Source organism: Chanodichthys erythropterus, chromosome 10 (genome assembly GCF_024489055.1).
Source record: "Chanodichthys erythropterus isolate Z2021 chromosome 10, ASM2448905v1, whole genome shotgun sequence".
NCBI classification, from domain to species: Eukaryota; Metazoa; Chordata; class Actinopteri; order Cypriniformes; family Xenocyprididae; genus Chanodichthys; species Chanodichthys erythropterus.
The window spans coordinates 19,231,598-19,257,489 of NC_090230.1; the positions used below are offsets into that span (position 1 = coordinate 19,231,598).

The window sequence follows — 25,892 nt, forward strand, 5'->3', positions numbered from 1 at the left end:
TTGTATAGTAATGTTGTGGGCTGCCACTTGAAAGATCTTGCGTTGGACTTTTACATGGAAAATTTTACGTACGCATATAATTGAAGAAAAATTGCTTGTGAAATCAAGGATGCATGCAGATTTATTTGTAAAATGTTACTTGATGGGTTTAACAGTGTCTTGTAAGATACTGTTTTGGGCTGCCACTTGATGTCCAATGCAATTTTACAAGTAAAATTTTAAGTGTACAATGCAATTGTAAATATTACTTGTAAGATTTTACTAATGTATGCAATTTTACTTGTAAAATGTCCAGCAGTATCTTGTAAGATACTGTTTTTGGGCTGCCACTTGACGTAAGCATCTAATGCAAATCTTTTTTTGGATAAGTCAAATTTTAAGTGTACATACAATTGTAAAAAATTACTTGTAAAATTTACTTGTAATACCCAGAAGTATCTTGCAAGATACTGTTTTTTGGCTGCCACTTGACATCCAATGAAAAATTTGCTTTGGATGTTTACAAGCAACATATGAAGTGTGAATGCAATTGTAAAATATAACTTATACATTTTTAACAATGTATGCAATTTTACTTGTAACACATTACTTGTAATGTCCAGCGGTATCTTATAAGATACTGTTTTTGGGCTGCCACTTGATGTAAACATCTAATGCAAATCTTTCTTTGGACAAGTCAAATTTTAAAGGGTTTGTTCACCTAAAAATGAAAAAAAGTGTCATTTATTACTCACCCTCATGCCGTTTTACACCTGTAAGACCTTTGTTCATCTTCAGAACACAAATTAAGATATTTTTGATGAAATCTGATGGCTCAGTGAGGCCTCTATAGCCAAAGACATATTTCAAACAGTTCAGTTCATGTTTCAAACGTAATGTTATGAAGTGACGAGAATACTTTTTGTGCGGCGCAAAAAAAAAAAAAGAAAAAAGACCTTTCAACAATATCTAGTGATGGGCGATTTCAAAACACTGCTTCATGATGCTTCGAATCTTTTGTTTCGAATCAGTGCTTCGGATTGCGTGTCAAACTGCTGAAATCACGTGACTTTGGCACTCCGAATCACTGATTCGAAACAAGATTCGAAGCAGTGTTTTGAAATCGCCCATCATTAGATATTGTTGAAAAGTCATTGTTTTTTTGGTACACAAAAAGTATTCTTGTCGCTTTATAATATTAAGGTTGAACCACTGTAATCACATGAACTGTTAAATATGTTTTTACTACCTTTTATGGGCATCTAAAAGAGTAAATTAACTTGCTGGCTATATAGAGTCCTCACTGAGCCATCAGATTTCATAAAAAAATTGTGTTCCGAAGACGAACGAAGGTCTTACGGGTGTAGAAAGACATGAGCGTGAGTAATAAATGACATTATTTTAATTTTTGGGTGAACTAACCCTTTAAGTGTACATGTAATTGTAAAAATGTACTTGTTGAATGCATGCAGTTTTACTTGTAAAATGTTACTTGTAATGTCCAGCGGTATCATAAGATACTATTTTAGGCTGCCACTTGATGCAAGATCTGCATTGGATGTTTACAAGCAAAATTTCAAGTGTGCATGCAGTTGTAAAATTTAAAGAATTTGTTTAACTGTAAAATTTACTCGTAAGGGCCTACAGTGCCTTTTGAGGTGATGGTTTTGACTGCCACTTGACTTGAATGTAGTATCTGGTTCCTGAAGCAAAACCAGTTGAGAACCACTAAGCTTGCATAATTACTAAAAATATAACTTGTAAAGTTTACTTGTAAAATATCCTTAAAATTGATTACTGAAATGTAGAAAATACCATAAACTGCATAGGTCCAAATATATGCAAAATTCGACTGAATTGAAATAATCACAATTTTATTAGTGTATAAATGACAACAGAACATATGCACAAGGAACAAATAGTGGGCTAAATATTGTATTGATATTGGCCATATTACAAGTAGACTTGCTGTAAAATACCATAAAGTTTGATTTGGCACTGGCTGTTGACATCAATAACAAAATATATGGGCATGTTTTTTTCTCTCACATAAATACAAAGTAATATTACATATTTTTAAGCAAACTGAACTAAGCATTGCATTTTCCCTTGATGTTGACAGAAATTAATCAGAACACTACAATAGCTCCTCTGTAGTTTATGATGCATTAGTTACAGGTTATGATGGCTTCACATTAAAGAGATGTATGGAATTATTGGGCGGAAGTTGGTTTAGGAGGGGCTGACCGAGAGAGTTTTTTAGGGTGGGGGATAAACTCATTTTGTAACCCCACTGTCTGAGAGCTACTGAGGTGTTGGTGGTCTGAACCCCACTCAGCGGAAAATTGTAAGTGTTTCGGTGTTTGTGGTATTCGATGACATCCGGGGAAACTTCTATAGAAGAGAAATGTTCCGCCACACACATGCTCTCTCTCTCTCACACACATATCACAGTTTAGCAAGTTATACAAAGAGATTATCCTTTCTGCATTGACACACAGAACAAATAAGGTTTTGCTGATGTAAGTATCAGATATGAAAGTTATTTGTGTTTTAAAAATCTTTGCGGTTCTTCTACATCAAATATTTTCATATTTCAACAACATCACATCAACCGTAAGTGTGAGATTTTAAGAGATTTCGAACAGCGATGTTTTGTTTCCAAATCTTCTTTTTAAAGGTACATTGTAAAGCTTGATGTAAATTTAGTCGAACGCATGTCAAAAGTTCAAGTATGCTCAAAGGCATTTGTTATTGATGGGAACTTACATGACTGTAAGTTCCTTTCCATGTAGATTGTGTCATAGATTAATGATTGTAATAATTTGGGTGTGGGAGTTTGAATAGGCGGCTGTGACCGTGCTGATAGGTCACATGTTTGCTCCTACAGGTCGTGAACTCTGACCCCCTGTTGTTTACGCAGCTGCCTTTTAGTGTTATGGGAGCTTGTTTCGTACACTGTGGACATGTGTAAAGAAACTTAGGTGCGTCCATTTTTAGAAACCACTGAGAAATGTAAAAATAAACTTTGTAGGCAACTGTGAATGATAAATGATGCAAATGCCATTTTAAAGCTCTTCAGGGGAAGATAATGCTTGGGGTATTTTAAAGAAAAAGACTAATTTTGTCTTATTTGTTTGTAAAAACCTTTCAGATAAATTATCATTTATTCACTCTCATATCATTCCAAATGTGTAATATGATTTTCTTCTCATGTGACACACAAAAGAAAATGTCTGTTTTCTGTCCTAAAAATGGAAATCAATGGGGTCCAACGGGGTGTTCTTTGAAAATAAAAAAGGAGATAAAAATATCTCCTTTTGTGTTTCAGGTTTAGAATGAGGGTGAGTAACCATTCTTTTACATATTGTAGTCATCTTCTCACCCGACTTTAGCACCAGTAAATGTGCTGCAAATGTGTTAAGCCAGTGTTCCTGGAAAGAGACTTTGTATACGACATCACATAAGCTCATAACCTGCTCCCCGTGAGTTGCTCTGTGGCCAGATATGGTAATTTCCTCCCAAGATGTGGTAACAATACAGAGGAAAGCAGTGTGAATCAACAGGACTAATCAAATAACAAGAAACAAAGGCCTGGTTTCACAGACAGGGTTTAGATGAAAGGGTTTGTTCACCCAAAAGTGAAATTCCTGTCATTAATTACTCACCCGTGTTCCACACCCGTAAGAGCTTTGTTCATCTTTGGAAAACAAATTAAGATATTTTTGATGAAATCTGAGTTTTTTTGTTTTTTTTTTTATCCCCCATAGAAAGCAACATAATTACCACCTTCAATGTCCAGAAAAGTAGTAAAGACACCGTTAACCCTTTATGACATGAAGTGAGTGGGTTTTTTCTTTTTTTCTGAGCAACATACACAAAAGTAAAGATTCATATCTCCAAAACTATAGCAAGGAGAGTGAAAATGTAGGTATTATTTGATAGAACACTTTTTACATTTTTAGAAAATAATAAATTACATTACATTTGGACATTCTCATGCTAAGAAACTGCTGATAAAAGACAAATAATATATATAATATTGCATGTCACTTATTTGACATGCAATAACTCATGAAGGAAATCAGATTTGATTTATTTTTGGTGAAGCTCTCCTACATGTTAGCTGCACCTGGATCAAATTTTGTGGTGACAGCACAAAGCAATTAAAAGTTACAGAATTTGCAACCAAGGTTGCCTTTTTGTTACGCCCCCTAATGGGCATTTTTAAAATTGTTCCTCCACGATGAATATCTTGTGATCAACGCGATGGATTGTGTTGATTTTGGATTCATTTTAATTGTGAGTTAATCTGCTTTTAAATTTTCTATGATCTGTGCATCTGCGTTCTGTGTGTTTCATGAAGTTATGAATGAAAATGCCACGTGAAATTTGTTTTTAGTTAAATTATGAAAATGTTTTATTTATCAGCAAATAATTTAGCACTACTTAGGAGGCTACATGCATTGATGCTTTCAAATGACATCAATTTTGTGTTGATCATGGCAGTAGTTTTGAAAAATATGATTATTCATTTTTTGCAGCTAGGTGGCGCCAGTGGGCGGTTCACTCTGGTTTAGAGGTACTTCTCAGCAATCGTTAGGAGTTGATCCAAATGATTAGATGCATTAAAAAGCTGATTTTCTAAGATTTAAAATGATACCTATTTTGTGGTGTTCTATGTTGGAAAACAAGCATGAATGGTTCCGGGAATATTAGATTTTCGACGCAATGGATTATGTTGATTTTGGGTTAATTTTAATCATGAGAATCTGCTTTAAAAATGTTTTCTATGAGCACAAACGACACTTGAAATCTACAACTCTTAAACAGAGACACGCAAACCGGAGCACTGGCCTTAAAGGGTTAAAATAGTCAACGTGACTACAGTGGTTCAACCTTCATTTTATGAAGCGACGAGAATACTTTTTGTGTGCGAAAACAAAAATAATGACTTTATTCAACAATTTTGTCTCTCCCCTGTCAGTCCTCTACACTGTTTACCTGGTATATACAGTGCAGGCTTCTGTATTCTACGTCAGAACGGCGTCTCATTATTGGCCGGCTCCTGCAGCACACGCATGCGTCGTGCTGCTCACATGAACGGCGTCGGCCAATACTGAGTCGGCTTTCTGACGTAGAACCTGGAAGCGCTGCACTGTGTAAACAGCATAGGAGAATGACAGAGGAGAGACAAAAAGTTTGTTTTTGAGCACAAAAAGTACTCTTGTCGCTTCATAACATTAAGGTTGAACCACTGTAGTCATGTTGACTATTTTAACGATTAGTCTTTAGTACCTTTCTGGACTTTGAATGTGGTAATTATGATGCTTTCTATGGGGGATAAAAAAAAACTCCCGGATTTCATCAAAAATATCTTAATTTGTGTTTCTGAAGATGAATGAAGGTCTTACGGGTGAGGGTGAGTAATTAATGACAATTTCATTTTTGGATGAACTAACCCTTTAAGCCAGGACTAGCCCTTAGTTTAATTACGACATTTAAGTAGCTTTTAAAAACGTGCCTTAGGGAAAAAAAACATTACTGGTGTACATCTTGAGAGAACACAATGACACTGACATATTTTAGTAAATGTCAGTGCAAGTTGCTTTTAGTTAAAAGAGCTCAAACAGGCATTTTAGTCTGGGACTAGCTTAAGCCTTGTCTGTGAAACCTGGGGAAAGACTCTAGATTTAATGGTGTAGAGTCAGAAACCCAACAGTCGGTTACAAACTCTCTAGAGTTAGAGATTTTAGCTCTAGCAAACTCACTGTAAAGTCTGATTCTACACCCACCAAATCTAAAATGCTTCTAGATGAAAACATATCATTGCTGATCAGAAACTTAATTAGGTTTGGGAAACTGTGGCTGTAAAATGTAGTTGTAGTTGTAGAAATTCTTCTGTATTTGTGTCTCTGTTGAAAACCTATTTATATTAAAAAAGCAATTTCAAAGTATCTTTAGAGGAACTATTCATTTGGCTGATAGTCTTGAGGAATCTGAGAGCTGGTTGAAATTGACCTTGTTTTCTTTAAGAAGAGCGTTTAGTAAGGATCACTGAAACCTTGAATGAAAGAGTTTATTGTTATGAATGTCAGCCGTTTCAGAAGCTGAATTAGGTTAGCTTACAGAAGTAAATATATTAGGCAATTTCCTTTCGTGAGTGGAATGAATCGGACTTATCTTAACAGCAACCCTGACCTCCACTTCCTTTCTTCAATTGACAAACCATTGTCTGACTGCCATGTTTTGATTTTTGCTCTCTCGTTTCTACTAGTAGAACCTGAGGGCTAATATCTACAAAACATTATCCCTGCTTGCTTTATAGCTGTTTACAGGAACTTTTAGGTGGAGTACAGATAAATGTTTGTGAATGATGTTTGCTGTAGGATCACATGGGCTAGTGTGTGTTTTACACTGCTTAATAACATGTACCGGGGTAAATGCGGGTCAGATGAGCTTGTTGGTGACCTTTAGCCATGTGTGTTTCGCAGACGGAGTGGGGACCGTAATGACCGCACGCTTCCGGTTGCCTGCTGGCAGAACTTACGATGTGGGAGCGTTGGAGGAGGCCAGAGAGAGACAGCACGCGCAGGTGGTGTGTAACGTTTTACTGCTGGACAACACAGTACAGACCTTCAGAGTCAATGTGAGTACACACACGTTTAACCTAAGCTACTAAATCAACCATCAGGTTGTTTTCCTAAAGGTGGCCACATTTCATTCCTCATTCTGGTGTAATATTAAATTGTGCTTCGTACTTGAAAATCATGAGGAACGAGCGTGTTTTTTCTTTTGAAAGTTTAGATTTTCTTCTGGTGGATTACAAAACTTGCAGAAATCCCATATATTTACACTGAAGGTTACAGGGTGGATTTTTTTTGCGACTTGGGCCAAAAGAAACCAGCTAACAGTAGCAGCCAATCAGAACCCTCCAGCAAGACTACAAAAACCAGATCGAAAACCAAAAATCAGAACGACTTAGAAGCTGCATAACAATGCCCTGGCAACCACTTAGGCTACGTTCACACTGCAGGCTGAAACGACCCAATTCCGATTTTTTTTTTGCCCCTATGCGACCTGTATCTGATCTTTTCATGACAGTCTGAACGACACAGATCCGATCTTTTCAAATGTGACCCAGGCCACTTGGGTATGTGGTCCTGAATCCGATACGTATCCGATCTTTTGAAATGCGACCTCCGTCTGAACGGCCAGACCACATGTATCCGACCCGTACGTCATTGATACGCTACAAATGTCATAATTGTGCGTTGAAGTAGGCGGGAACGAGAAGATAAACAACAACCATGGCGGACGATGCTGCTGAGACCAGTCAATGGAAGGGAAGCGAGGTCACAGATTTAATTAATATTTGGGGTGACAGCTCTATTCAGGCCAAACTCGAGGGCTCTTATCGGAACCGGGCGGTTTACGAAAACATTTCCAGCAAAATGGCCGAGCGTGGTTACAGACGATCCTGGCTCCAATGCCAGCGAAAAATAAAAAGCCTCCGAGCCAAATACAAGGAGGTTAAAGCCTGGAACAAACGAGGTGGCCGTCTACTTCCGCAAACAACGAGTGACTTCGTTGACCGTTGCGTACTCTTCTGCTCATGCGGGTCACTTTTGGGTCATTTCACGTTCACACAGGAGATCACAAAAGGTCACATTTAATTGAAAATGTGAACGGCCTTGCAAAAAAATCGAATTTTTTCAAAAAATCGGAATTGAGCATTAAGCCCTGCAGTGTGAACGTAGCCTTAGAACACTCAAAGGTCTTGGCAGCAGGCCAACACCATTCACATTTACTTAAGAAAAAAAATCAACTTTCATTTTCATTTCATTTTATTTCCATTGGGAAATAGAATTTTAACAAAAAATTCTAAAGCTTTAAAGACAGACCTGAGTTCTGATGTTGTTAATTGATGGTATATGCCAGGCGTTCTCAAAGTCCGGACTCCGAGATAACGTTTTTCTGCGTGACATTGTTGTCATGACATCCAGTGAGCGTATGACATTTGATGTAATTAGGCAACACTTCACCGCAGTCAGCGATTTGATGGGTGAGGATGTCAGTTTCCAGGAAAAGAAAAGTTGATGAAGAATATAGAGTTGAAAGATGATTGGACAGACAGGTATGCGTTCATTTTGCCCCAATCCAGCACGAGAGTTGGAGTTGTGAAGAGTGAAAATGTCAAATGCTACTATGAAACAAAGCACAGACATTTTAGCCGCTTTTCCACTACTGGACGGTTTTTAGAATGGTAACTGTTTCAGTTGTGTTTCCACGAGCATGGTACGACACGTGACTGTTGCAAACTGTTCTCTGCCCCGTTGTCTAATCGTGCCGGTAGAATTCGTGAAGTGACGTCGCCACACAGGATTGGTTACTTGTATGTTGCCTGGCTATTTGATCGACGTAAACACAAATTAGTAATAAAATTTAAAAGAAATATCTGATCATCCTCCATAACCTAATCTCATATCATCAGTAAACCTTTGCGTCACCAAGGCAACGACTGATGCTTTTGTATTACATTCCAAAGAGTGGCCGTTATCAGCCCCACAGTGGAAATGAAAGCTGGCCCGGATCAGCACGGAATGGAACGGTTATGCAATGAGAACCATTTGGCTGAGATGGTCCTCACTGCAGAACACGAGATCCAGGGGGGCGAGGTTGGATCCACATCCAACTCCTCCCACTTTACATATCCCTAAACCTACCTGTCTCCACCCCCTGGATCTAAATTTGGACCTTTTGAATGTTTGTTGAAGCCATCTGTTTGTATTATTTCCACATTTTTTTTTTTTTTTAAATAATCCTTTTTTTAAAAAAAAGCTTAATTCGCAATGCTTCATGGGATTGTCCTTCCCTCACTAAAGCCATTAAGTACATTTTTTTTTTTTTTTTTTTTTTTTACCTTTTTCAAATATTTTTTTTGCAAATAGTTAAAGTTTGTAATGTTGTGATTCACCTTGTAGCTGGTTGGTTTGGTTGAATGGCCTTCATAAAACTTTAATTAAGCTTTTTTAAAAATCCCAATGGCAAAATGAATAGAAAACATACTTCCGGAACAAATGCGCTGTGAATAAAGATCCAGATATCTCAGCATTCGTCTTCTGTTCCAAAGATTCCCAAAAAATCCAAAGATTCTTCCCCTGGAGTCCGACAGAAACTTCTTTAAGGGTTCTGAAGAACTCTAAAAGACTTTAAGGAACCCTTTTAAATTCTTGAGAATCTTTAGAAATAAATCTAAAGATTTGAATATTCTTCATAAACCTCTTGAAGTACTTTGAAGAATAACTTCTTTGTTCCACAGAAAATCTCTGAGATTATTACAAACGCGTATGACTTTCTTCTGTGGAACACAAATGAAGATACTTTGCTACATGTCTAATCTGCTTTTTTCCATATGACCAAAATAAATGTTGACCAAGGTGCTGTCAAGCTCCAAAATGTTGTTCATTTGATTTGTCAAATATTCTAAACCCATACGAATGCTTTGTGTAAGGAACAGCCTGAAATTCAAGTTGTTTTTCCTATTGAAAGTAAAAAGCAGCTTGAACATTTAGAAACGTATCTTCATTTGTTTTCCACAGAAGAAAGAATCATACACGTTTGGAATGACGTGGGGGTGTGTAAATGATGACAGGACTTTTATTTCTGACTGAACTGTTCCTTTACTAACCATGAGTACATTTTAGAGTTGTGTGGATAATGATCTTCCAGAGGTTGCAAGTTCAATCCTAGGTAGAGGTGACCCAGAAACCGCAAAGTTACTGATGTCTCAGTTTTGCTGTATCAGCATTTCACTCCTGAGCTGCAGCGCTGGCGTTAGTGTGCAATAAATTGGTTTGGATGAAAAATGTCTGCTAAATGGCAGGTCGGTAAGAATCACCACAGGAGACCAGCCGTCTATGAGGTACAATAGAGGCTGACTGGATTTATGCGATGTGGCGGCTCGGGTTGGTTTTCCGCGTGGCGCTCAGAGGGGCTGTTTTGGGCAGATGCTTCACATTCCTGGGTTCGACAGAAGCATGTCCTGAGGCCATGGCTGTCATGATCATACATGCTGCACAGATCTGCTGGGCTGAAGGGTTAAGCTAGCTTGCAAACGTTTGTCTGTTAAAACTGCCTCAAATTCAGAGGATAATATTTCAAGTCTCAAGTTTTCGTTTGGGTAATAAAAAAAGTTGGTAATAAAACATGTTATTTCAACTATACTATATATAACAATATATTGCAATATACAATATATTTCATTTTCCAGAAACATGGTATTACCATGTAACCAAATAAACGTGGTGTTTCCAAAATAAAAATATACAGTATTGAAGTCATTGTATTATCAAAAAAGACATTACTTAAGACATTAAATTAATTAATTTTCCAGCAAAAGGTTTTGTTTTGTGTTTTGGTTTGTGTATTGTTTTTGTTTTGGTTTATTTTGTGTTTTCACTTTGTTGTGTGTTTTGATATGGTGTTTGGTTTTTGTTGTGTGTTTTGGTTTGTATTTGGCTTGGTTTGTTTTTTTTTTGTATTTTAGTTTGTATTTGGCTTGGTTTGGTTTTTGTTTTGTATTTTAGTTTGGTTTTTGATTTGGTTTTTGTTTAGTTTTTTGTTTTGTCTTAGTTTGGTTTTGTTTTATTTAGTGATTTCGGATTGTTGTTTTTATTTTGTGTTTGGCTTGGTTTGGTTTTGGATTGATTTTTGTTTTGTAGTTTGGTTTGGCTTTGCTTTTTATTTGATTTTAGGTTTTTTTTTTTGTTGGGAGGTTTTTGTTCTGTTTTTGAGTGTTTTCTTTTGTTTTTGTATAGCAGTCCAGAACTGATATGAAAACACACTTTCTGTCTCTTGTAGAAGCAAGATCAGGGGCGGATCTTGTTGGACGTAGTGTATAAACACTTGGAGCTAACAGAGCAAGACTACTTCGGCCTTCAACTAGCAGACGACGCTTCTGACAGCCAGGTAAGGTGCTCATTTTTCACTTGGCTGTCGCTATCGGCAACAGATCACCCATAAATCCCTGTTCATTCAAGCAGCACCTCATGTGGCATGAATAGAGCACTGAACCTGAAAAATTCATATTTTTGCATAGCAGTGATGTGAAATATTTTTGCATCTTACCCATGTACCTTGATCATTTTCAGTCTGTTATTTATAGAGAATACGAAGCAGTTCGGTAGTTATTTTAGTTTCTACACACAGTGTCAGCGCAAACAGGAAAGTTGATTCTCAGGTCACATATTAAAATGCTGCTCTGTTTCTGCTCCTAGTCAAATAAGGTGAATGTTTAATTCATTGCATGAATTAAATGTTGTTGGTTTTTTGTCTCAACAAGCAGTTTTGGTCTTTTCACATTGCTGAGTCTGTGTAATTGTCATGAAAATGTTATGCTATAAGTGAAAAGTGGCCTAAATTTCATACAAGCTGTTGAATATAATTTATGACTGTGTGTTTCAGAGGTGGCTGGACCCAAACAAACCTGTTAGAAAACAGCTCAAAAGTAGGTGTTTTTGTTTTTTCCATTTTTAAATGTGAAGGTTTTTTTTATTATTATTATTATTCATCTTAAGTATCAGAATGAAATGTTCTGATTTGTAATTATTTTTTCATTTTCAGGGCCGTCCCCACATAATCTGAGGTTCAGGGTGAAGTTTTTCGTGAGTGACCCTGGTAAATTACAGGAAGAGTACACAAGGTACAGTTTTCCCCTGTTTTTTTTCCTTCTTTTTTTTTTTTTTTTTTACACTCTTGTGCATATGACAAGTAAAATATAACATTAATCATATAACTTAAAGCTGCAGTCCGCAATTTTTTCTCTTTGCCGCCATCTCTTGTTTGAAACCTGCAATTGCAGTCATATGCGGAATAGTTACGTGTACGTGCGTTGTGCATCGGCACAGCTCGTCAGCGCGGATGAATCTAATGCTTGCTGTCAGTCACCGCACCAGTGTCGATGAAAATACATAGACTGTACTTCGGAATCACAGATTCTACATCTTGAAAGTATGACCAATATAAGAATTTTCACTTGAAAATATCATCTGAACAAGTAACATGTCTGCCACTTTTGTTCTGACCAACTGAGGAAGAAGGCATTAGGCCTACAATAAATTGTGCTGCCAATGATGATGAAATCTAACGATCGCAAAATATTATTACTGGTATATTGTTCTCAAATTGTTAATGTTAACAACATCAGCATTACTATGACTATGTGTATATTAGCCTTACCTGTAGATTTCAATTTCTGTAGCCACTCAACAGTCCAAAGTCTTTTGCTTTTTGGCTACGGGTGAATCTCCAGTTGTCATTTTTGATGATTGTCATTTGGATCTTTCTGGATTACAATCCGCCATCAAAATGATAAATTATTTCAGCTGCTGTGAGAAAAGGCTATAAATGATCTGCTACCAGCAGCATCCTCACGTGATAAAACCGACTAGCCTGGACGAGACTCCTTTTTTCTATTTTAGGACGTAATGACGCACAGACAAACTGCTGCATGCTCGAATTTCCAGCGGAAATCCACCATGTCGCTCTTATTATAAAACATTATTACAACCTTACCGTTGTGAATCTAGCTAAGATAATGAGATAGTTTTGAACACTGGCTGGTTATATACTTGCTCAAAAATTGATTTTGGATAATTTTTAACCAAAAAAAGTTACGGACTGCAGCTTTAATTCTATGTTATAGAAAAAATAACACATTTTCTCTGTCTTGAAGCTTATTACATATTCAACAGTGATTTTGTATGTGATATTTGTATTTTTATCATAGGTATTTGTACTTTTTGCAACTGAAGCAGGATATTCTGAGTGGCAGGTAAGGACACGTTCTACATGTAAAAGTCATAATTTTCCCTCTCAAAGTCAAACTAATGTAACACTTTTCATTTCTATCTCTTTACTAGGCTTCCTTGCCCACAAAACACTGCAGTTCTTCTGGCTTCTTATGCTGTTCAGGGTAAGTATTTCAGATTATTAATGCATTAACAATTAGTGGTCCTATGGGTTTTTCAGTATATCTAGAGCATGGTAGCTGAATATTTTTCAGCCATTTAACTAATTTTAAAATCACTGACAGATAATTCGAAACACTTTAAAAAAAAAAAAAAGTGATTTATCTGTAATGAGGTGTATTTTGTTTCTATATTTTGTATCTTAGTTTCATGATATTGTGCAAAGTATATTACTTGCCATTCATCATTATTTAAACATAAATTTTAATGAAGCAAGAACTGAGGAACTGATTGCAGACTTACTGACCTGCGGTTTTGTTTGGCTGGTGACATAACCGTCCACACAGGATGCACAAAGGCTTTATGGTTTGCCAAATAGTTCATGATCTGACTTTTGTCTCTTTCCTGTCCATTGTCTGACCCATTTCCAGTAATAAAGCTGAAAAATGTGGCTAGTGCCGATTTATTACATGATTAATAATCTGCAGTAGTAGCCAGTCATGTTACACATTTAGCAAAGCTGCTCTGTTTTATTAGTAGCTTCACATTTGATTCTTTTCAGTCAAAAATTATACAAAATTGTTTAATGCTTCAGATAATAATGTTGAGATGAATGTACTAGATTTAGTTTTAGTAGGGTTTTGTCGAGAAAATTGTACAAAATTGTTTAATGCTTCAGATGTTTAATGTTGAGATATAGCTTTTGTGTTTGTTTGTCGAGATTTTACAAGATTTTATTAATTATATTATTAATCACTGTTAATTTTATTAGGTTATTGGCCACAAATAATTTTGCTAAAATGATTATCTTATCAGTATAAGCCAATTTTTTGTTGTTTGGGAATAAAAGTAAATGGTGTCGATTTTGATTATTGTTGGCTTTAAAGGGTTTCCAGTAGCTTCCATGAGGAAACTGGAAGCCTGGTTCTTTGAAAGGGTGAAAGACACATTGTGCTCACGTTGACATACATGCACACATGGTTTCTTGGCCTGTTTTGTGTTTCAGCTGAGGTGGGGGACTACAGTCACTCTGAACATTTGCCTGGGTACCTCTCCGAGTACAGCTTCATTCCCAACCCTCCGCAGGACTTTGAGAAAGAGGTCGCCAAACTTCACCAAGAGCACAAGTAAGACGTGTCCATGAAATCCTCCAGCGTGTTAAAGATTCTTATATTTAACTGAGTGTCAGTGGAGACAGAGGAACAAAGGGTCACAGCTGAACACACACACACACACATACACTGGCAGATTTGTGGAACAAGGCAGTTCATTGTTTGTGGATCTCTGAGATTGAGTCTCTCTTCTCTCTCGCAGTGGACTCACACCAGCTCAGTCCGAGTTTAACTACTTGAATGCTGCACGGACGCTGGAGCTGTACGGCGTGGACTTGCACTATGCTCGGGTGAGTGACTGGTCCGTCTTACCCCACTGGCTGCCCCTCTTGTTTCATATGTACTGCAAACAAACACTAGAGGCTTGAATGATATCTGGTGCCTCTTAAAACTAAGGATGCACCGATGGTGTGAGGACCCTATTGTAATTGCTCAGTCAATTATTATTATTCTTCTCCGAAATGAATCGCATTTTTGAGGGCCTAAACATGCTCAAAAACTCATGAAACTTTGCATACGTGTCAGAAGTGGTGAAAATTTACATCGGATATGGGTTTTATAATTAGGTGTAGCAAAATGGCTCGATAGCGCCACCTACAAAATTTCAATTATGCACCCTTCGCACTATGTTTCACGTACAAGTGTGAAATTCGGTAGACAGTAACAGCCCAATGGCTACAAAAAAGTCCCCGGGTGCAAAATCTGAAAACCCAACAGTAAATGAGATATTGTGAAATTTCTCTGCAAATTTTGCAAACGTTGTACTTTAACAAATTCCTCCTAGAGATTTAATCAGATCAACATCATATTTGGTCAGTCTAATCTAAAGGCCTTAGCGATGTTAAGTGTTGAGTTTTTGTTCATGGCGGCCTGACAAAGTCTGATGTTTCACCATGAAAGAGGAAGCTGTTGTAACTCAGGCATACACGGTGCGCTCCAAACGGGATATGTCGCCTTCCGAAGGGCACTTCGGAGTGAAAATAATCATGGCCGCTATATTGAAGGGTTGTTCCAAACTGAAGTGCTCAAAACTGGTCACTTCAAAGGGCCCTTCGGAATGAAGGATTTTGAAGGGTACAACTGATGGACACTTCGGGCCCCCATGATCCTTTGCACAGGGAAGTTGTTTTACGTCACCAGATGGGTACAGGAGGCTCGGAGTTCAATTTTAACTATAAATACATATGTATAGTATTTTCTATACTATTGAATATTTATACAAGTTAGATTTGGTACATTAATTTGGTCAAAACGACATTGTACTTCAACAAAAATACTTTACATCTCCCTTTTATCAGTCCATTCAAATGTATAAAATTCATAGATACAATATACAATATGGTGCGATAAACCAAAAATAAATAAATAAATAATCTAACGTTGAACAAAGGGCCTGCACAATCTACTTCTCCTTGATTGTCACGTTAAGATGACACAGAAGTGCGTTCCAAAAAAAGAGTTTTTTTGACCCCTACACCCTTCATCCCTTCGAAGCTCTCACTCCGGAGGGTAAACCCTCTGAAGGGATTAGGGCATAGGGATGAGCCCTTCGGAATGGAACGCAGGGACAGTGTCTGATCTGCCCCAAACTTCACATGTGTGATTCACATATGTCAATATTCAGTTAGTAATAGCGCCACCTGCTGGCAACAGGAAATGGCATGCTTTGCACTGTAATTCACTCCCAGAAACACATTTAAATATGCCATGAAGTACCAAACATACTAGAAACGAGTTAAATCACGCAGCACTTGTCTAAGTGCTAATGTATGCGATTAACGCCACTAAACAGGAAGTTGTAACTCAGGCATACGATTTCCAATCTGCTCCAAACTTCACATGTTTGATAATAGTCCTGGCCTAAAGACATCTACATCTACACCTGTTGGCAGCCGGAAGTGTGGCACTTTGTAATGACTTTGCCATATTTTTCCTGTATTTACACGCTTACATGCATGTCACCCACTGTTCACTGTTTTCCTGAGGCCAGTGAGCCCGGGTGTGAGGGCCTTTTCATCACTGCTTGCAGCTTTAATTTTGTGTTTGTTCTTTTATTTCTTTGTTTTGTTTTATTTTTTGCGTTTTTTTCATTAATTTATTTTACTCTAATTGGTTGTTGAAGTTTAAACATTTAAAGTGGCTGTAATAACTTGTTTTCATGACCTGTTTATTCAAACATACATTAAATATGTAAGACAACAGGTTTAGGGAAAATGTAATATGGTGCATATTTTTAGCAAAACGCTCCTTTCTAGAGTTATTTACAGTTCAACATCACAGTTTCAGTCAATGATTTCGGCCCCCAGAAACTTAATTTTGGAAACCAAATAAAATTAATATTCGGTTGCTGAAATGTTGTTGCATTACTAATATATTGTTCTAATCATTCTGTCATTCATTTGCTCTGTTGTTTGTTTGAAATGTTCTATCCATCTGTCTGATAGTGAAATGGTCGCCAATATATTGAGCATCCCTTCTTAAGCAAACCAAAAGTCTAAGCTCTCTTTAAAACAAAATGGTTTTGATGTTGCCATGGTAACTGCATCCTTATGGTTGCCTACTCTTCATGATTTCAGGACCACTGTAACGCAGAGATTTACATTGGAGTTTTGTCTGCCGGCATCTCCGTGTATAAGGACAGGGTACGAGTCAACCACTTTCCATGGTAAGTGTTGTTTTAGGTGTAAATTTCTTTAGAAGTGGCAAATCCATTTCAGTAAACACATTTGAAAGCCTGTGAATACAAATTCTCATTTGAATCATCTTTTATGTCCCCTTCCCTCTCTTTCTCTTGTGTTTCAGGTTGAAAATTGTAAAAATTTCTTTTAAATCTAAACAGTTTTTTATACAACTAAGAAAAGAACTGGTATGTATTTGTTTAGATGTATTGTTTTGCATTTAATCGAAATCGGTCTTTCACTGATTATTATACCAGATCACATTCATTATTACTTGATGTTTAAATAACTGAAAATGCTACAGAACTACATGGCATTGTTTCAGTTTAACATTTTTAATATGAAATTATGATCTAGTCAGTGCTGGGTAGATTACATACAAATTGTAGTCTGTTACTGATTACAAATTACATGATGAAAATTATAGTTAGTGACAGTTACATTACACATTTTAGGTAATCAGAGTATATTTTGATTACTTTTAGATTACTTTTGACCTGCATTGTTTATTACATTGATTTGAATAGGATAATCTTGTACAATATTGATACAAAAATACAAATGGAAAGAAATTATATTCCATTCTTTGCATCAACAACATGAATTGCATTAAACATTACAGTACGTCAGGGTTTCCCAAACATATAAAAGCAAAACCAGGTAGGTAATCAATAAAAAAGTAACTGTATTCTGATTATATATCTGTTTTTAAAATGTTATATAATCTGATTACAAGTACTTAATTTCTGGAATCTGGTTATGTAATGCAGATTGCATACGATCAGTTACTGCCTGTAGTAGTGAAACTGGAATTGAATTGTGAAATGTTATTAGTATTGGTACTAACTACAGAAATTGTTACATACTAAAATGGATCATTTGCAGAATACTTTGAGCTCACCAATCTTTCTTTCTCATCTTCCTCTATCTTATTTCTTTCTGTGTGTCACAGACTGAAAACAGAGAGTCTTTATTGGGTTTCAACATGATGAACTACAGAGCTTGTAAGAACTTATGGAAGGCCTGCGTGGAGCATCACACGTTCTTCAGACTGGAGCGACCCGTTCCTCCTGAGAGAAACCTCTTCCTGCAGTACTTCACTCTCGGATCCAAGTTCCGCTACTGGTGAGAACAACAGAAGAGTTTTTTTGTTTGTTTATTAGGATATAGGAGCATGCAATGGCATTTGAAAGTTCAAATTTATGCAAAAAAAAAATGTTCATCCTCTTTTTTGTCTTGTTTTCCAGTACAAATATCTAAAAATTTTAAATATTATTTCTAAAAATTCTAAATATTAAGGGGTGGTTCAATGCGATTTCACTTTTTTAACTTTAGTTAGTGTGTAATGTTGCTGCTTGAGCATAAACAGTATTTGTAAAGTTACAGCGCTGAAAGTTTAATGCACACAGAGATATTGTCTTGTAAAGTTAAGGCATTTTAATGCCTACAAAAATGGCCAGTTTGGACTACAACGAGCTTCTTCCCGGGTTGGTGACATCATAAACCCTGCAAAACACGCCCCCGGGAACACACAATAAAGTGGGCGAGGCCATGTGGCGCAGCTTATGGAAGCGGAAAAGTTGTGCACACCGGACGCGAGCGGCGCGACGCGTCAAAAGATATAGAACCCATTATTATCTGTGATATTTTCTACACTGGATGTGGTGCTGAAGACAGCTTCCACAATCTATATGAGTTTAATGCTGGATGGCTATTAGTGAATGCACAAAGGCTATTACTGAAAGAATCAGTTCCCACTTTAAAAGCAGAAGCTGTTGTTCATGCTATAAATTAAACGCTACCTTTACAAAAATGCTACTAAACAGGTATGTATTCGGCAACAGTAAAGCTTTAATCAGGATAAAACTATATATTGAAAGCTAACAGACAGCAGTGACAGCATCTAAACACTTTGACACAAATACTAAATGAAATACCATTCTTAAACGTCCTTTAAAAGCCATCTGGGTTTGATTCGGGCTCAATTTGATACAGCAATATAATCAAAATGAGCATACAATATAACTGAAGCACACGTAACCGGTAACAAATGGTAGTTTCCGGACACTTCAGCGAATCACGATGGCTCTGGATACACTGGGCCAGCTAACCAATCAGAGCACAATGCGTATTTTGGAGGAAGTGGCTTCAGAAGCAGGAAGTCAAACGAGCCGTTCGAATGACAGTGGAAACAGAGGTGTAAAATAAAGCTAAAATATATGAAAAATACAGCGTTTTCAAAAAAACAGCATTAAGACATATTAAACTGTGCCCCAAAAACACAATCAAGCCTAGAAAAAAAAAACACTGAACCACCCCTTAAAGTAGGTTTGGGCGATAAAACAGTAACGACAATTATCACAAAATAATTTTCCTTGATAACAAGAGTCCGATAAATGTTTGATATAATGTGTATGCGGCAAAAGCGGAACGAAACAGCGCTACTCATTTGATCCACAACAAAGACCATTTATCGACTCGGCTCAAAGTTCAAACGGCAGTGCGAGCTTACTAGAGCTCATACATTTACTCGCTTTACTACGCAACCACTAAACAGTGAGAAGCGCTTGAATTCAAAGCCAGATGAAACCGCTCTGACAAACATGAGAAACACTGTGTGCATCGACACAGTCAGAAGGTTTTACAATCTACAAATCACCATCATTTACCATGGATTTTCTCCAGTAACACTAACTGCACAATGGTACTGTGGCAGAAATGTGGGATATTCATATTGAGTTTTATGATATTATTAATGTAGACGTGTTAAATGTGTTAAAGGAGTAATGGAATTTAATTACAGTATTTTTTTTTTTTTTTTTTTGTGATTATGCTACAGCATTTGTGCATTTATACTAAATGTATTTCATACAAATACCATAGAAACCATATATTTTTCCATGGTATTGAGGTGCTAAATGCGTGGTTTTAACTGTGGTTAACATGATCTAAATGTGTGCTACTATAAAAGAAGACCAACGGTTAATTTTAATAAAACTCAAAACAAAATATTTAAATTACTATATAAAAATGAGGTTGTCACAATTATTTCAGATGTTATTGTTTTTGTTAAGGAACATAAATTTATATCTGCTTCCTAACTCAAGCTACTACTGTCAACTCGAGCTAGTGTCAAATGTGCCTTTCTAAGAGACGAAACATGTAATATTATTAATATTGCAGCCTGTGCTGTTCTCTTCTTAATTTTTCTTTGAATATATTTATTTTGTTATGGAAAAATGACTGGAAAAGTGAAAAGTGGAGCATTTGTAATGTTCTGACAATAAAGAGTAGTTTAAAACCACAATTGACTGTCTGGTTTCTACAGCTTTCACTCACTGCCTTTAATTTTTTTTTTTTTGTGGTAATGATCGATATTGACTGATAAAAATGTTTATAAAATTAAAATTTTTATCTTGATAAGTGTTTTGGCCATATCGCCCAGCCCTAATATTAAGTCTTTCTTAAAATAAGAAAAAAATGTGCAAAAAAATAAACTACATTTCAAAGCTAACTACATTGTTTTTTTTCTTGATTTAAGCATAAACTCTTAATTTGGGCTATTTGTTTATTTTATTTATTTATCTTTTTCAGAAAACAAGATTTAACATCAATATATTGTTTTTGCTGTTCTTTTCTCCTTGTCTTGTGACATGCAAGTATGGGAACATGCAAATCAGCTCCTTTTGATCTGAATTATTTCTGCTTTTGTTCAAAACACTGATTCAGCTAATGGTTATTAACAACTTTTTCCCCCTCATTTCCCACATTTTAAAAGTAAAAGTGTGCTTAATATTATGGTTTATCGGTTTGTTAACTTTGTACATATAAATTAATATAATAAATACATGTTTCTATATCTACTCTTTGTATAGAAAGTTTCAAATTACAAATGCATACATATCAAATTGTCATATTGAATTTAGTCGAAAAGCTGAAAAAGATACGATTTATATATTTTATATCGCCTACCCTTATTAGAAGTCATTTTGTCATCTGTTGTACGGCTATCTCTCCTGATTCTTGCACAAATTGAGTTTTGAGAGTCTGCAGTGACACTATGTTCTGGCTGTTTTGCAGTGGGAGGACAGAGGCGCAGTCTGTACAGTACGGAAAGGAAAGAGGCATCAAGAACAGAGTTTTTGCACGGTAACACATTTTTTAATAACCAATGAGGGGAACGCTGCAAATAATATGCGTTATGTAAGTAGAGTTTTTGGAAGTGAAAAGTTATGCAGTAGTAATACCCAACCATTGTGTTTGTTTGTTCACAGCAGTGTTGTTTTAGTATATTGAGATCCTATTATAGTTTTTATTAAATTTGAATTAGTTTTTGATTTTCATATTTTCTGTTTCAATTTTAAATTTAATTTAAATTGTAGTAATTTGTTGTGTTTGTCAATGTTGTTGTTGTTTTTTTGTTTTTGTTTTTTTTAAATGTCTACAGTTTTTATACATTTTTATTTGTTTTTTAATATCAAGTACCAAGAAAAGTTGCCTTGAAATATAATTTTAAGTTTTTATATTTTATTGTTTGTTAACGTTTATTTTATTTCAAGTTGCAAAAAATGGGTTTAGTTAACTATAATAACCCTGGTTCACAGCACTATATTAGGGGTGTAATGGTACACAGGGGGTCACGGTTTGATACGAGTTCGGTACAACAGGAAAGAACAACAAATGCTAGGTTTCTTTTCATTTATTTTTAACATGCAGTTTGCTCCACCTAGCAGCATTTAGTCCCCCCTAAGGTAGTTGATACAGTACAGCCTCCTCGAGTGTATTAAGCACTAAAAATAAAAAATTAAGGAGTTGTTGATTTGTTACTCTAATTGATTGATTGACCAATGCTGTGCGGTAAAAGACAAAGGCTGTTTTCAAACTTATTGGTTTGATTAACCTGTTTTGCGTAGCCTTCGCTGTCATTTTCTTTATGCGTGAGAGTTCATTAACTATGGCGGATGCACAAAGTTCAATATTACGCTTTTTCAAGAAATCATGGAAAGATGAGCGAGAAGGAGAAGGAGACTACTTCAACTTTCTATTAGGAGACGGCGAGTGAAGCGACACCTGAGGCTTCCCATTTCTAGGACACGCATATTTCATCACTGGACTGTAATAGTGATACTTATACCACACAATCCGGCACAATGCCAAATGATTTTGTCTCATTATAACAACTTAAAATACTCCGTCATTTATGGTCATACAGATAGGAGCAAGACATCATTCGAAACTGTAAAGGGTCACTATTTTTATTTGCGTACACTCGCAATAATAGCAAAACATTGTGCTTTTGTAAAATAAAGAAAACAAAGAGGATTCCGCTTTCTGCTGTCTCGGGTTAATTTCCGCAAAGCTTGTGGAGCGCGTCACAAAAACGAATCGAAACTCAGCGTATAGACTACTAGCAAGCTCTTGGGTGCCATCTAGTTTTGAGTTGGTGCAGAGAGCGTCTCTTCATCTTTGGCTTTTTTCCTGTTGTGTTGCAAAAACTAAGTTCAGAATCAATTAGAAAGAGAATCACATTGTATTCGAAAAATCTCAGAATCGAGCCACGAATCGAGAAGCATTGATTTAATGACGCTGACCTACTGAGTCTGACTGTATGCACCGAAACGTGATGTCTGTACCGTGATACAATAAACACTTTACAATAAGGCTTCATTAGTTAACATAAACTGACAATGAACAATACTACTTAGCTTTTATTAATCTTAATGTTAATTTCAACATTGAATAACACATTATTAAAATCAAAAGTTGTAACTATTATTTAATGGATCTGAGCTAACATGATCGTTGTATTTTTTATTTTTTTTTTTTTTTAACTAATGTTAAAGAATAATAACTAACTAATGATACTTTATGGTAAAGCGTTACCTATTGTTCTTTATAATTCTTTTGCACTTTAAACTGTTTGAAATGTGTTTACTTTATACATTTTTGTGTATTGCTTTATTGTATTTAAATGTTCAGAGTTCTTTTTGTAATAAGAAAAAAACAATTTATTAAACCTGTTATAGTATGACAACACTTTTTTTCGCACCATATTTCAGTATCGTGATATTACCGTATACCATGAGAAAAGATTCAGCAATTATCGCAACATGAAAATTTGATACCATCACATCTGTTTGATAGTGTGCCGATTTGTGTGTGTACATGTGTTTGGGTGTGATGCATCCCGCCTATTTTGATCCCTCTGGTGTTAAGTGTCAGTGTGTGTTTGTCGGTGTGTGGTCAGATGTTCTCAGAACGACACCCAAACACAGGAAGTATAAGCAGGGCTGTGTAGCACACGGCTGTGAAGGGCGTGCGCATGTTGTGCACATGTTTGTGAAAACACACTCAGAAGTTTGCTTCGAGAGCAGAGTTTGTTCGAAGATGCTGAGGCTGAAAATTAAACTACGGTTTATGTTTCATCACACTTCAAGGAGGTATTTCTTTTTGTCTACACAGACTTGTTCACGGTTTAGTATATGATAATCATTTAAAGGTCCTCAATGCTTTTTGAGGAATGTCTCAGTCTAAAGGTTCACAGATATTTGTGGTTTTCAGAAGAAGCGCGTGTGAACATCGTAACATAACATAAAAGAGCGTGCGTTTGTAAACTAGTGTTGGCGTATTGCTTCTCACATTTTTCTGATATCTTTGTTGGGGGGAAAAAACACATTGTAAAATGTGTAAAATGTTGGTTTATGTAAATGTTAAGATATATCACAAAATGAGTTGAAGTTGGAATGTTTTTAGTAGTATTTCTGAAGTGTACAAAATCCAGTAAGTAACTTTTGAGAAAAGTTTCAGGGCACTTTGATAGAAGAAGCATGTGTACGAACAAGGCAAAAGAAAACCATTTTTGTTGTAACTACAGTTATCTAGTGTAGTTACTTAAGGAGTAGCTTAAGTTTACCGAAAAGAACATTTTCTTTGAAAATTAGTTTCTATGTAATCATTTTTTTGGATGTTTCATCAGAAAAAGTTTGATATTTATAGTTTTTAGGAGTAGCAATGTATGAAGATCGTAACAGGAAAGAGTAGTGTTGGTGTATTTCTTGTAACCTTTTTCTGATGTATTTGTTGAAAAAAAAAAAACATTGTAACATGTAAAATGTGCAATTTTGGTGTACGTAAATTTGTTGATATATCGCAAAATTGTAAAATGGACTTTTGAGGCACTTTTTTCAGGAGTAATAAACATAGTAACAGGAAACACATAGTTTGTAAATTAGTGTTTGTTCATTGCAAACTTTAAAGCTTTAGTTGAGGAAAAAAATCAATGTGTAAAATATACCTTGTTGGTTTACATACTGCAAATAATGTTGAAGTTGAAATTTTTTCACAATATTCCTAAAGTTTACACTAAGATTGTGGAATGTATACAAACCAAAGGTAACAGGAAAGAACACTTGTTTGTAAACTACTGTTTCACTGCCAAAAATAGTAATATAAAAATAAAAGGTTGTATAAAGATCGTAATTCTGATAGTTATATAATGTATATGTGTCAAATGTTGGTTTACGTAAATGCTAAGTAATGTCACAGTAGTAGTGGTCCTAAAATTTTCAAAAGCAAAATATTCTGATTTGTGTTTTACATTGGAAATTGAATTCTACAATGTTTCTTGTGGTTCTGGTTGATGGAGCAGGTTGTCACATTATAAATGATCTTTTGTGAATCGAATGTGTTTCCAGGTCACCAAGCAAGCCTCTGGTCAGGAGACTGATGAGCGGTTTGGACTGGGAGACCGTCAGCAGGAATTCCCTCTCGGACGACCGACTCGAGACTCAGAGTCTGCCGAACCGTTCTCCGCCAGACTCGCCCGATCAGTGAGTTCACACAAACACAAACTTACCCACGTATCCAGGTTCGTCCAATCTGTGGGTTAGCAGTCACTTACACAGTTTAAGTTTTTAATTTGTTTCTTTCCTCAGCAGTAACTCTGTGTTTACCACTGAGGGTGCGCGGGTTAGGCCGTCCTCCATCGGTCACCTGGTCGATCACGTGATCGATGACTCGCCATGCCAGACGTTAACCAATCACAAGTCTGCTTCCTCCACGCAGGCCAATAGCATCAGCCTGGACTCGACACCGTGAGTTTCTAACTTTTTGTCTTAGGCACTCAAGATCAACCAAGTCATAAAACAATATAAATAAATAAAAAAACTGTCCTCGTTATCACAAACATATTATTTTTAATGTCTCAGGAAAAGAAACAATCACAATTCAGTATGCAAACATGACAATGAATTAGTAATATTTTTGAATGCAGAACATTCTTACTGTAAAATTTTTAACTTTTAAAAGTTAGTGCTACTAATAAACCGATAGTTGATCAAGTTGTTCATTTATTTGTTTAAATGTTTAATGTAATATAAATTGCTAGTTTTATCTACACTAAATCTAAATGTACTCTATACAATTTGTGCAAAAAAGGTTAAGTGTAAAAACGGTCAATATTCGCAATACAGTTTTATTAGTTTCACTGGGCCAAAACATTTTGTTAATCATGTTTATGCAAACTATTGCATTCAGTTTAAAGGGGTGGTTGATTATGATTTCACTTTTTTTAACTTTAGTTGTTGTTTATGCTCAAACAGCAACATTACACACTATCTGCAAAGTTATGATGCTCAAAGTTCAAAGCAAAGGGAGATATTTTCTTTTAAAGACAACAAACGGCTGGTAGGGACTACCACGAGCTTCTTCCAGGGTTGGTGACATCAGAAACCATAAAATTTACATAAACCCTGTCCTCGATAACATGCAAATAAGGGCTGAGGCCATGTTATTGCAATATAGTTTGTAACACAAATGCAATAGCATGTCATAAAAGCAAGATGACAATATAACCGTAATTAAACTAAACTATACCTGATCTATCTTCATGCATCTTTCAACGGTTCCCACACAAGCGATTTATAGATTATCATGACAGAATATGCTAATCAATGACTTTAAGATAGTTAACTCCACATCAGCTACATCAATTCATCAACTAACCATTCAGAATCGTCCTGTTGCATTCTACATTGTTGTCACTTCTTTGTGAGTCTCTCCATCATTGTCCGACTCCGGTTTGAACATAAAAGGCTGAAGACATTTTCAGTGAGCCTGCATGAGGTAATCGGAGCTGCCAGAACACGAGCTCT

The 25,892-nt window shown here is 36.1% G+C and overlaps 1 protein-coding gene across 4 annotated transcripts in view; it reads left to right on the forward strand.

The window, feature by feature from the left end:
• ptpn4b (protein tyrosine phosphatase non-receptor type 4b) overlaps positions 1-25,892 on the forward strand; it is a 38,911-nt gene that overhangs the window by 1,403 nt on the left and 11,616 nt on the right. The window contains exons 1-16 of one of the 4 annotated variants that reach the window (XM_067396388.1): positions 2,454-2,501; positions 3,750-3,820; positions 6,474-6,628; positions 10,843-10,950; positions 11,446-11,488; positions 11,605-11,683; positions 12,770-12,814; positions 12,903-12,955; positions 13,957-14,077; positions 14,265-14,352; positions 16,639-16,727; positions 16,865-16,928; positions 17,693-17,865; positions 20,821-20,889; positions 24,435-24,569; positions 24,675-24,833. In XM_067396388.1, coding sequence (XP_067252489.1) covers positions 6,491-6,628; positions 10,843-10,950; positions 11,446-11,488; positions 11,605-11,683; positions 12,770-12,814; positions 12,903-12,955; positions 13,957-14,077; positions 14,265-14,352; positions 16,639-16,727; positions 16,865-16,928; positions 17,693-17,865; positions 20,821-20,889; positions 24,435-24,569; positions 24,675-24,833 — 1,364 coding nt within the window. In that variant the 5' untranslated portion in view covers positions 2,454-2,501; positions 3,750-3,820; positions 6,474-6,490. Of the gene's footprint in view, positions 1-2,415; positions 2,502-3,749; positions 3,821-6,473; positions 6,629-10,842; positions 10,951-11,445; positions 11,489-11,604; positions 11,684-12,769; positions 12,815-12,902; positions 12,956-13,956; positions 14,078-14,264; positions 14,353-16,638; positions 16,728-16,864; positions 16,929-17,692; positions 17,866-20,820; positions 20,890-24,434; positions 24,570-24,674; positions 24,834-25,892 lie in introns of those variants that run through there. The other 3 variants (XM_067396389.1, XM_067396387.1, XM_067396390.1) reach the window with 3 other exon arrangements.